Here is a 12689-nt window from a genome sequence, read left to right on the forward strand (position 1 = left end):
TGGTAGTTTGGATTTTAGCTCTTTCAGGAATTACCATACTGCTTTCCACAATGGCTGAACTAAATTACACTCCCACAACAGTGTATAAGTATTCCCTTTTCTCCACAACTTCGCCAGCATCTGTTATTTTTTGACTTTTAATAATAGCCATTCTGACTGGTGTGAGAGGATATCTCATTATGGTTTTGATTTGCATTTCTCTAATGATCAGGCTATTGAGCTTTTTTTCAGTTGCTAGCTGGCCACATGTATGTCTTCTTTTGAGAAGTGCCTGTTCATGTTCTTTGTCTACTTTTTAATGGGGTTGTTTTTCTCTTGTAAATGTGTGTAAGTTCCTTATAGTTGCTGGATATTAGACCTTTGTCAGATGCATAATTTGCAAATATTTTCTCTCATTCTGCAGGTCATCTGTTCACTCTGTTGACAGTTTCTTTTGCTGTGCAGAAGCTCTTAAGTTTAATTAGATCCTTCTTGTCAACTTTTGCTTTTTAAACTCTGGAAACAAACTAGGCAATACCATCCTGGACATAGGAACCGCCAGAGATTTCCTTTCAAAGATACCAAAAGCAATCACAACAAAAGCAGAGAAACTCTTAACCATGATTTGCAGTGGGAAGACACTCTGGTTCCATAGCCAGGATGATGGGAAACCTTTACCAAAACAAATCTCTTCTTGGAATCCCAAGTTGGAATTCTAAATGTTCTATATCATGAAAAATAACAATAAGCTGGGCACTGTTTTGCACACCTGTAATTCCAGCTACTTGAGAGGCTGAGAAGGGAGGATCACTTGAGTTCAGGAGTTCTAGACCAGCCTGGGCAACATAGTGAGATCCCATCTCAAAACAAAACAGAAAACCCTGATGTTCATGACTATTGGACTATATAGTATTGTTAATATTATATTTCAGGCAAACTGTAGGTCATGTAGGTGCTGAGGGAAATAATTGGGAACTGTGAAAACCATTGTTTATATAGAATATGTCTTTTGAGTTCCAAACAAATGTGGAGAACGTAAGGCATTGACAGCCGGTGAGCACTGCCTGCCCTGGGTATAGACCCACAGGAGGGACTCTAATTATGCTGATTGGCCAAGATCCAGGCAGCAGAGTTATCCATGCTAAATGGAAGAAAGATTTCTTGGCTGGGCGTGGTGGCTTATGCCTGTAATCTGGACACTTTGAGAGACCAGGGCAGGAGGACCACTTGAGCCCAGGAGTTTGAGACCAACCCGGGCAACCCAGGGAGACCCCATCTTTTGTTTTGGAGACCCCAAAACAAAAATAGCCAGATGTGGTGAAGCATGCCTCTACTCCCACCAACTTGGGAGGCTGAGGATCGCTGGAGCCCAGGAGTTGGAGGCTGCAGTGAGCTATGACTGTCCCCTGCCTCTAAAAAAGAAAGGAAGGAATATTTCTTGAAAAATGGATGGTTATTTATGTGGCTCAATGGTGTTATCTTGGTATTCAAAAGCACTTCGGATATATTTGGTAGTCAAAGTGTTTTTAAAGCACCTAAACAGGCTCTGTTATGTGAGACTTCTCACCTCTTCCCAGAAGTGTGAGGCCCAAAAGTAGATGTATATACAACCAGAAGTTAAGCCAAGCCCGGCTTCTCAAGTGGCCATGGTTGAAAAACACTACCCACTGAAAAGGTGTATTGACCCAGGGGGGAAAAACTGACCCCTGGGGAAAAGTTTGGCTTTTCCTCACTCTCTGATGTATGTTGACTTTACTGATTTTACTGATCCGGAAACATTAACATGTGGAACAGAGGCAAGAGGTGAAAAGCCTTTCAAAGGAAAAGTGAACGTGTCTTTTGTCAAAACTCATTTAGAAATTGGTTTTGCTTAGTGGTTCTGCAGTAGGTAAACTGAGTTCTACAAACTTGACATGCTTACTTGATAAAGCCACCTTTGTCCTAGTACACCGTTATGATAACTGTAAGTATGACCGGGTAACTATTTACTTGGAAAGTTGTCCTCTGATAGCAGTGACAAAAGTCCAAGAAGACACATTACAAATTCATTAACTTGTTCTTCTCTTTTCAGAGGATTTAGAGTGTCAGGGGTAAGAGTATCATAAACTCAATTGCATACTGTTTTCACCACTCACTACGACAGATTATTTGGAGCAAAACACTGTAAGACTATGAAAAACGGTACAATGGAGTGGCCTTTTCCTTGAGGTTAGATTTTAAATGTAGCGCTTAAGGTAGGCATCACGGAGGTGAGAATTATACATGGAAATCTCTTCAGTTTGTACATCAGGCACTGGCAGGGATTTAGATACCATGTTAATATGAAAAATACTTATCTTTAAACCCCAGAATCACTCTGTATGGCAAGTCGTTTGCCACACAAATATACAGTAGAGTGAAATGAACCTGAAGATACTGAATTAAGCAGAGGACCGTAGCATCCCATATTGGTCTCACTCCCTCCAAAGCATAAAGGCCATTGAGGGGATTGTTGCCCTGTGACATCCTTACTTCCTGCTGATCCTGGCAGGTGGGTTTTGCAGGTTCGTGTGGATTTGATGTAACACCAGTGTCTTCTACTGAGGCCTCTTAAGTCTTGGTACTGGCTTATGCTATTAAGCATTAGGAGAATGCATTATCATGTAGCTGATGCCCTCAAACAGACTCCTACTTAGCATTAGGCCAAGCGAATGTCAACTCCTTAAATTCAAATTCCAGAAAAAAACACTGACTTAAAGAAGAGGAGACTTTGAAACACTGAGTATTTTCTGATGCAGCTGTCCGTTTAAACTGCTCTAGTCTTTAGAAGTGTGATTTCTTTTATTTTTATTTGTGAGTGTTACAAGCCCTTCTGGCCAGCGTTGCATGATCAGCTAGCCTTTAAAAATAGGACTTGTAAGAAAAAGGATATTGAGGCATAAGTGTGCATTTTTATGGTACTTTACATATTTTAGAGTGCCTTTATATATGTTATTTGATTTTATCTTCACATAACCCAGTAAAGCAGAGAAGCATTAACTTCAGTGTAATAGTTGAGGAAACGAAGAGGTTGAGATATTTTTCTCAAGGTCACCCAGGGAATATATTAATAATTGGAGGTAGTTTATGCCCTTAGAAGCTGAACGTGTATCTTTTATTTTTATCGACTGTAGATACTTATGCTGTAAGAGCCTAAAAGTCATTAGAATGAAAAGAAGAAAACTAAATTTTGTCAGCCATCTGTCGTAATAATAGTCCTTCTAGAAACTGAAGGTAAAAACAACATTTGCCTCTTTCTTTCCTCTGAAATGATGTGGAATGTGCTGAATATCTAAATTTGACAAGAATAGCTGAGTAGTCAATGGACGGGATCCATTTTAGTCCAAATGGAAATTCATGAAAAAGATGGAACGGAGTGAAGAGAACAGCCAGCCAGATATCCAGGGGTCTGACCTGCCCTGGCTCTCCCGTGCACCATTGCCTCAAACCCTGAGTAAGGCAGCCCTCCCTCAAACTAGGGACCCAGATACCTACGCTGCTCTCTCCCAGGTTGTTAGGAAAGTAAGCAGCAGTGCTGTAAGGATCGACATTATTTGGGACATTTAAACATTGTACAAAATGTAATTGTTATTTTAATTAGGAGTTGTTCTCCCCTTACCCATTGAAGAGTTCCCTCTTAGGAGTTCATTTCTGTTCTCTCTTCAGTGGCCTATGCTTGGTAATATTTCTCCATCAAGTTCTAGTCTGTGTGTGTGTGTGTGTGTGTGTTACACTTGCTTATTCTGATGAATCTTTCAGCAGAAACCATTTCTCCTGAAATCTTTATCATTTCATCAAGAGTAATGAAATGTTACCTGTCCTTCTTTATTTGTTGCAAAATTTAGGGACAAGGAAGAAGACCGTGTATGTTTTCTTAAAATCAATGGCCAGCACATTACTGTAAAACCTATTGATTAAAAACACAAAGTATAATGTTAGTCATTTAGTCTGTGAAGTGATGCAATAAGGGAAGAAATTTATCCTTTGACTCTTGCATTAACCTTTTATTGACTGCTTGCATACCCATAATTAACACACACTTTAGCTAAAGTGGTTAATTTTAGCATGGTGACCAGCGTTCACTAATGTAGCTGCAATCCCGATCATCTAAATGTAAGTGCAGCCCTGAGGGAAATCAGCAGGCAGTGAAGCCCTTCATGAGTTACACCTTGGTAGGGGGGACCTCTGGACAATCTGCTAACAGCCAGCCCATGTGACACCTTTTGGTTGCTTCCTGTTACGTCACTAGGTCATTCAGGGAGAACCACTCCTAAGTAGCTGAGCATTTTAGGGGGTGGTTTATAGAGTGCTTTGAGTCAAAATAATGTGAATTTAGGAGGGAGAGAGAGAGAAAGTGTATATATTATATATAGTATATTATATATATACTTTATATGTACATATAGTATAGATTATCTTTAATTATATGTATTATATAATTATTTTATATATTTTATATATTCATTATGTAAGCATATAATTATATTTCATGTGTTTAATACACAAAATATTACATATTGTATTATTTCATATATTTTATAATATATAAGTATAATAGATATAATTATATAATAAATGCATATAATTTTATATTTCAATAAATAATTATATATAATATATACTATATTATATATATTCTATATTATATATAGTATATTCTATATATACTATATGATATATAATATGCTATATTATATATAATTATATATTTAAGTATATATAATTATGTATGTAAGTATATTATATATTAATATAAATATATTGTATATAAATATATATTATATAAAAAGCATATGTATATACTATATTATGTATATACTGTATCTCTCTCCCTCCTAAATTCATATTATAAATTCTCATTGTATATTATATATATAATATGTATAATAAAATATATGTAGTATAAAATATATAGAAAATATATTTATTATATTGAAAATACTTATATATAAAATAATGGGTATACATATAAAGCATATGTATACAATATTTCTGTGTGTGTAATTTTCCTTAGCTGTATGAAACATTTGTGTGTGTGTGTGTGTGTGTGTGTGTGTGTGTGTGTGTGTATAATTTTCCTTAGCTCTCCTTGAACTGCTTCATGAAAAGGGCAGTATTTTCTGAACAGATACAAGTTTATTTGCTAACCCAAGAAGCATTTTTTAAAAATGAGATCTTTCCTTAGGATAGGATTAGAGAAGACAGGGTAGAAAGGAGAAACTGTAACTTTCTTCCTGTTTAGCTGGGTTCAGTAGGACTTGGGGATGACACTGAGTTGAGAGAATCTTGTTAACTTTCTTTAGCAAGAATATCCAGCTCTAGTCCTGAAAACTGGCTTATTTTCATGCAAAGGCCAGTGTGGATGGACCAGCATTCCCTTGTTTTCTGGGCAGAAATATGTCCCAGATCGTGGGTTCATACCCAGGTATTCTCTACACACACTACACCGTATCAGCCACAACATCTCAGTTTGGAGAGAGACTCTGCATCCACTTGGCTTTGGCAATGGATGTTGGGAAAGGCAGAAAATAACTGAGAGAAAGGAAGCATGGCCAGCATATCAGCTAGGATTCTTTGGGCTGCAAGTGACAGAAAAACTTAAACAATAAAGGCTCATGAAACTGAAACATCTAAGTGAAGCGCATGACCCAGATGATCAGATAGCATTGTCCAGGGCTCAGCCCCTTGCTCTTGCTGGATGGCAGCAAAATGTTGATGACAGTTCCAGATCACACATCCTAATTGTTCATAGGACAAGAGAGGAGAAAGTCAATTTAATTTAGCTCCGATACCAGTTCCCTGATTTATTCTCTTGATTTTGCCCCATATTGGGTCACGTGCCTCCCCTTAAGCCACTCCCTGTGGCTAGGAGAGTGAGATGTGCTGATGTAGCTTAAGCCAATCAAGGCTCCCCACTGGCTGTTGAGGTGGAGCCAGTCTCGCCCACATCAAGTTGTGAAGCATGGGGAAGGGGCAGATTCCCCACAGGAAAATCAGAATCCTTTTGGTGGGAACGGTGGGAGTAAATCCAGGACAACAAATGTCCATCACAATCAGTATTCCTCACACATTTCATAAGACAACTTGGGTCCCCTTTACTTTGCAAAAGAGATTATAGAATATTGTGGGCTAAGAAACAATCCAACTTTATTTCCTGTTAAATGCAAAATCAACTGGAACAACCACCATTTAGAAGGCCAGACGACAGCACCTTTTTTCCGTCCTAGGTCTTCAGGGACAACTGCTGATCCCTTGTGAAGCTGAACGTTTTAGCCTGGGACTGGAAAAATTGTAAGGCTTGAATACATAAGCCTTAAGGTCCTGGAATGTCACAATGTGATAGGATTTAGCCTTAGGTGACATTTGATTCAAGCCAGAAAGAGCTGCTCCTGTATCCCCAGAGCTTCCCCTAGAAGGAGTCCATCTAGAGGTTACCCACTCAGTTAATGTGAAGGAAGGAGACCGCCCACGTATAATAGGCAGCTCTCTCATTGGCGTTTCTCATCTGCCACTGAAGTAGAAGTAACAATAATGATAATATTATTTAATAGGTATTGGGTGCTTCTTATGTGCTGGGAAACATTCTAAGCACTTTCTGTGTATAATTCGTGTAGTCTTAACATCAACCCTGTAAGTGAGATACTGTTGTTACCATCACCACTTGGCAGACAAGAAACTGAGGCTGAGTGAGGTAATGAAATCTGCCCAAGATGTCATGCCCCTGGAAAGCAGCAACTTGGCAGTCCAGAGAACATACTCTTCACCACTATGCTGCAGCCTCCTGCTTCCCATCTTTGGAAACTAAGATCCAAGAAGGAAGAGTGAGTGATTGGAGCAAAAGAAATGAAACTCTAAAGGGGGATGGATGTGTCTTCAAGTAATTCCCAGCCTTCTCTTTATATGCTCTGCAGTCTGGCATGGTGCTAAATCACACAGTATCGTTTGAGTTGGGGCTATCTATCCTTTTTCATGGGTAAATTCATCACCTCCAATAACGAGCCCTCTGCTGGGGCCTATCACTATCATTTGGAAATTGGCAAGGAACACTGGATATTAAAGGAAGAATTTTAAAGCAATCTTGAAATTTCTGAATGAAGGCTCTGAAGAAAGCCAACAAAGGTTTCTACTCCTGGCCCAGATGGATGCAGTGACTATGTACAGCTTGCCTGTCTGAGCTTGATGCAAAGGAGCCACTTCCCACATCAGCCAATCTTTTCTTTTCTTTTTTCTTTCTTTTTTTTTTTTTTTTTTTTTTTTTTTTGGGACGGAGTTTCGCTCTTGTTACCCAGGCTGGAGTGCAATGGCGCGATCTCGGCTCACAGCAACCTCCGCCTCCTGGGTTCAGGCAATTCTCCTGCCTCAGCCTCCTGAGTAGCTGGGATTACAGGCACACGCCACCATGCCCAGCTGAATTTTTGTGTTTTTAGTAGAGACAGGGTTTCACCATGTTGACCAGGATGGTCTCGATCTCTTGACCTCGTGATCCACCCACCTCGGCCTCCCAAAGTGCTGGGATTACAGGCGTGAGCCACCGCGCCCGGCCTTCTTTTTTCTTTCTTTTTTTTTAGAGACAGAGTCTTTCTCTGTTGCCCAGGCTGGAGTGTAGTAGCATGATCTTGGCTCTCTGCAACCTCCGCCTCCCGAGTTCAAGTGATTCTCGTGCCTCAGCCTCCCAAGTAGCTGGGATTACAGGTGGGCACCACCACGCCCTGCTAATTTTTGTATTTTTTAGTAGAGACAGGGTTTTGCCAGATTGCTCAGCTGGTCTCAAACCCTTGGCCTCAAGGGATCTGGCTGCCTTGGCCTCCCAGAGTGCAGGGATTACAGGTGTGAGCCACCACGCCTGGCTGCAGCCGGTCCTTTGATGAGAAGAACAACAGCAGAAAACTGTGGAACAGCTTTGCCCAAAAGCAAAGCCATTGGGATTGGGAGGCTTGTACAACGCAGCATAAGCAAACCTCTGCAGCAGGCTTCAGCATCTTTAATACTTTCTCAAAGTACAGAGGCAAAACCCATTTGACAGGTGAAAAAGCATCTCTATTGACTTTCTACAAACCTTATGATATTCTAGGTGGATCGACACTTATCATAGCCCTTTAATCTGCCAGCCCAGATAATGTGTGCACGGATAATTTATCCACTGTGAGATTGAAATGCTCAATTTGGAATAACTTTCCCTACCGAGTAAATTGAGCATTACTCTAGGATTCTGAGGCAGAGAGAAAGCACAATTTGAAAAGCTTTGCAGAATTCCTTTGTAATTAGTCACAGCTTTCCTTGCATATTAATTTCCCTTGCATCCCTTTCAAGTGGTTTAGAGACAGTCTCTGGAACTACAGAGATGCACCCTCAGAACCACGACAGCAAGTGGCATGGTCTCAAACACCTATGATTAAGTAGTCCCCAGAACGCACCCTCTGTTCTTCAGTGCAGTGTAGCTTATCAGTGCAAACAGTTTAATATTTATGCTAAGAGGATTGTCAAAAGCAGCTTCTGTTGCTTTAATTCTTGTTTTAAATAAATAATGAGAACATTTAAACACATTACTCTTCTTGGGGCCCCAGGGTCAGCTAATCTTATTATTTATGAAGTGATGTGCTACATAATAGTACTTACTGCATGTTAACAGACGCTATTATCAGGGCCTGATGCAGAGAGCCGAAGATATATTAGAATGTTATATGTAATGTACGACGGATTGAGTGCATAGGATGCCGGTGTAGCAATTAACCACATGCGAAAATAGGTGTAAAGTTGAAGTATGTTTTCCCGGGGGGATTCCCCTCACCATTAATAATTCCCCAGAGAAGAAGATGTCTTTCAGTTAGGAACCCTCTCTACCATCAAGCCTGGAAATGGGGCCGGGATATTCCATCCTTTGATCTCTTCATAGTCAGTCCTACACAGTCAGAAGACAAATAGTGAGCATGGCCACTTTTTAATTGATTTAGACAAAAGTGCGGGTAAGGCAGGGCTGGAGACAGGCACGTGTGCGATGCTCCCAGATGTCCTCAGAGTGTCTGGTTTGGGTGCACACATTTTCACTGCCATGTACTCCAGGAGAGCAGAGAAATTGTTCATTCCTTATTGCAATGCATTTCCTTCTCTCTGACCCTCGTTTTGCAGATAAATAAAGCTAAAGCCACTGAGTTTTCCCAGGTCACTTTTAAATAAGCCAGTCTCTCTGAGAGATAGATGCCTGCCAAGGTATGAGAACGTTGCCCCACTTTTTTTTCCTATGAGTCTATAATTTAGCTGCATATGATAATTAATTTCTCTACTATTGATGAATAATCCATTTAATAAAAACCGTGATTTAAGTGTTTTCCTTAGGGACTAACTCTTGCTAGCCTCTTAATTTAATTTTGTGGAAGTTTTTCCCACCTCTTCATCAGTGGAAATGATTATTAACCTCTATTTGCATATATCCTTATAAATCGGTCTCTCCTTGGAGTGCCTTTTTCTGAGCACAGCAAGCTGGGACACTTATAAATCTCCAGGATCTCCTAAGTCAATCCCGGCCTGTAATATTGTTTAATCTATTCTTGGACGTTTTAATGCAGTAAATTCAATTTAATCTTTCCCAGTAATCTAGTAATACATCGCAATCCCACAAACATTTAAATCTGATAATGGCTTAATCACACACTTTAAATAACAGTTGAGATAATGAAAAAATAATTCACCATTTTAAAGGCAGAGTAACTGAATTTCCCTGATGACTGGCTCCTACGACGCCACCTGAGATAATACACACCTGGGAGTCAAAGCAAAGGAAGCCCCAGCACCATCAGGAACAGTCTTTCTTCTTATAAACACCTGCGTTCCGCCTGTAGACTCATTCAATCGTCGCCATGACCTTCACCCTGGAGGACTGTTTTTGGAGCATTGGCCAGTGTTGCTCCAAGCTTCCTGTAGGTTGGGGTCTTCTGGGGGTTTCCTCCCGTGGATTAATTTCCTATTTGTAACTCTTCCAGGTGCCAGTCGCGAATTGCCCGAACTTTACCTGCTGATCAGAAGCCAGAATGTCGGCCATACTGGGAAAAGGATGACGCTTCGATGCCTCTGCCATTCGATCTCACAGACATCGTTTCAGAGCTCAGAGGTCAGCTTCTGGAAGCAAGACCCTAGAAGGAGCACCAGTCTCAGGCAGAGGAGAAAAAGAGATCTTTGGCTTTTCTCCTCCAACCTTATCATGGGCTTAAGCAAGGGCAGGGGAGACTTCTCTTGGCCCCTAGATTGTAGCATCGAGGTCCCAATCCAAAACAGCTAGGAAATGGTGCCCATGCATTTTGAAATGTTTTAAAATGACCCTGTGTTATAGTCTGATTTGGTGTTAAACAAGACCTCCTTCCCCCAAAAAAATCATTGAGATTTTAAAACGTGAGCTATTCAGCCCCAGAGGTCCAAGTCAGGTGACAGGAACAAGCCCAGCATATGACAAAGATTAATCTACTTTCGTCTTTCCCAAGCATTTTCAGAGACTCTGGAGTGAACCCAGCCCTCTGGGGAAAGATAGAAGTTGGAGACCTCCATCCTAGTCTCTCTCACACCCATGGTGCTGTCCAATATGGTAGCACTAGCTAGCTGTGGCTACTTCCATTTCAATTCAGTTTTCACTATAATTAAAAATTCAGCTCTTCAGTTGCCCGGGCCGCATTTCAAGGGCTTAATAGCCTCATGTGGCTAGTGACTGCTCTATTGGACGGCACAGATACGGAACATTTTCACCATTGTAGAAAGTCTTATTGGACGACGCTTCTATAAAAAGTTTGAGAGCAGGAATTCTCTTTTCCATTCCTCTGTAACCTCTATCCCCAAAGGCAAAGAAACTGAAAGAGAAATGACTCATTGAGGACTGGCCTCTCTCCTCTCTCTAAGACAAACCTAAGTAAAAGCCTGAGCTTTGAGTCCTACGCTCAGTGCACAGGAAGGAGATGTTAACAATTAAAATTAAGTTGATAGCCTGTCTTTAGGGAGTTTCCATGATCTAATGAAAGAGACACAGCCGCATTTACATTATTTCACGGATTTAACCAGCACAGTATAGTTTTTTCTATAAGTCCCTCATTCCTACGTAATGACAGGTAGAACTGAGGGTTGACGAACCTCAGTGCCCCATCCTGATGACCTTGGAGACTCAGAGACAATGAGAGGGGAGCTTAAAACCTGGGCTTTAAGACTCCCATTAGCTCCCCGTGCTTTGGCTTGTTAATATGCCTCAGTTTCCTCATCTGTATAATGGGAATATATGAAAGGCACCACTCCCAAGATGAAGATGAAGATGATCTAATAACAGACTTAGGACAATTTCCAGCACATAGTTAAATACCCAGGAAATACTAGTACTGTTATGTGTGGGTGAGATTTTTTTTCCTCTCTCGTTCTTACCCCTGCGCCAGTTTTATCTTGTGATGCCATTAGCACATCTCTCCCTTTCTGACCTGGCTCCTGCCCATTAGTGCCCCAGAAATCATGAGAATAGTTAGCCCCCCTCTCCCCAGCCTGTTGCCTTCCCGTGTAGTTATTCACAGTAGTTGAGAAGTTGAAGAGCTTTTGCCTATTGAAGGTGCACTGATAATAAACTCTTTCCTGCCACCAGAATTGCATTGATTCACGGGGTGCGCTCATTCCCATGCAGTTCATAGCCACAGAAATGTCACGTTAAGCAAAGCAACCAGGGTCTCATCATGCTGAGACTCGAGTCTCTTAGACCTTGGATTCATTCCCTAGTGTCTTTGAGTTTCAGTTTCCTCATCGGTAAGAGAGAAGTGAAGCACTCTCACAGGTCGTTACAGAGATCACATGAAATAACGTAGGCCAGGAGGGCGTGGCACATAAAAGTCACAGACGGGGCACCCTCGGGCCATCCAGCCCAGTGTTTTCTGTAGCCCCCATGATGTTCGTTTTTTGTTATATTCCATTAGGGGCCAATATTTAGAAATTGGGAGCTTTCACATAAAATTAAAAGGTCTGCATTTTCTTTAGAACGCAGAACACCCAGCAGTCCTAGGCCCCCATCCTCACATGGCAACAAGCTAAATAGCGTCTTCCTGCTGTGAGGTGGGACATGACCCAGCCTATGGTTTGCTGTATTCCCTCCTTTTCTCTGTTTTATCATTTATTGTGAACCTGACCTGTGTCACCCCTTCATATGAGCGCTCTCCAAACCTGCTTGCTTGCACCCCTCTAGTCGAAATGTTTTTCGCTCACCCCAGTGTATGTGTGTGATTATTGAACTCTATTTGTAGACTGCTTGTACTGTCATGTGTACCACAAAATATTCATATACAATAAAAATATTAAAAGGATGAGATAAGAAACCAAGAGAGATTCTGCTATTTTTTCCTTTTGCATGGATGAGCCAGCTTCACTGGCCTGGGTTGGACCCAGATGGAATTATTTCTCAAAGTCCTCTACGTGTAGTCCAGGGATGCTCAGCAGGGTTGGAGAAATTACTACCTTAAGTGAATCAAAAAGGTGAGATTACATTTGCTCCGAAGAGACGGTGATCCCGGCACTTGGGAGGCTGAGGCGGCAGATCACTGGAGGTCAGGAGATCGAGACCAGCCTGGACAACATGGTGAAACCCCATCTCTACTAAAAGCACAAAAAGCTGGGTGTGGTCGTGTACACCTGTAATCTCAGCTACTCGGGGGGCTGAGACAGGAATCGCTTGAGCCCGGGAGGCG

General features: G+C 41.2%; 1 protein-coding gene across 1 annotated transcript in view; it reads left to right on the forward strand.

Annotated features, from left to right (window-relative positions):
• Nucleotides 1–12324, forward strand: part of FTO (FTO alpha-ketoglutarate dependent dioxygenase) — a 410478-nt gene extending 398154 nt beyond the window's left edge. Inside the window, exon 9 of the mRNA XM_032255615.1 lies at nucleotides 9975–12324. Within this exon, the coding sequence (XP_032111506.1) occupies nucleotides 9975–10128 (154 nt within the window). The 3' untranslated portion in view covers nucleotides 10129–12324. The remainder of the gene's footprint in view (nucleotides 1–9974) is intronic.
• Nucleotides 12325–12689: the final 365 nt, after the last annotated feature.

This window comes from Sapajus apella, unplaced genomic scaffold (assembly GCF_009761245.1).
Source record: "Sapajus apella isolate SASKATOON/1434 unplaced genomic scaffold, GSC_monkey_1.0 scaffold90, whole genome shotgun sequence".
NCBI lineage: Eukaryota > Metazoa > Chordata > Mammalia > Primates > Cebidae > Sapajus > Sapajus apella.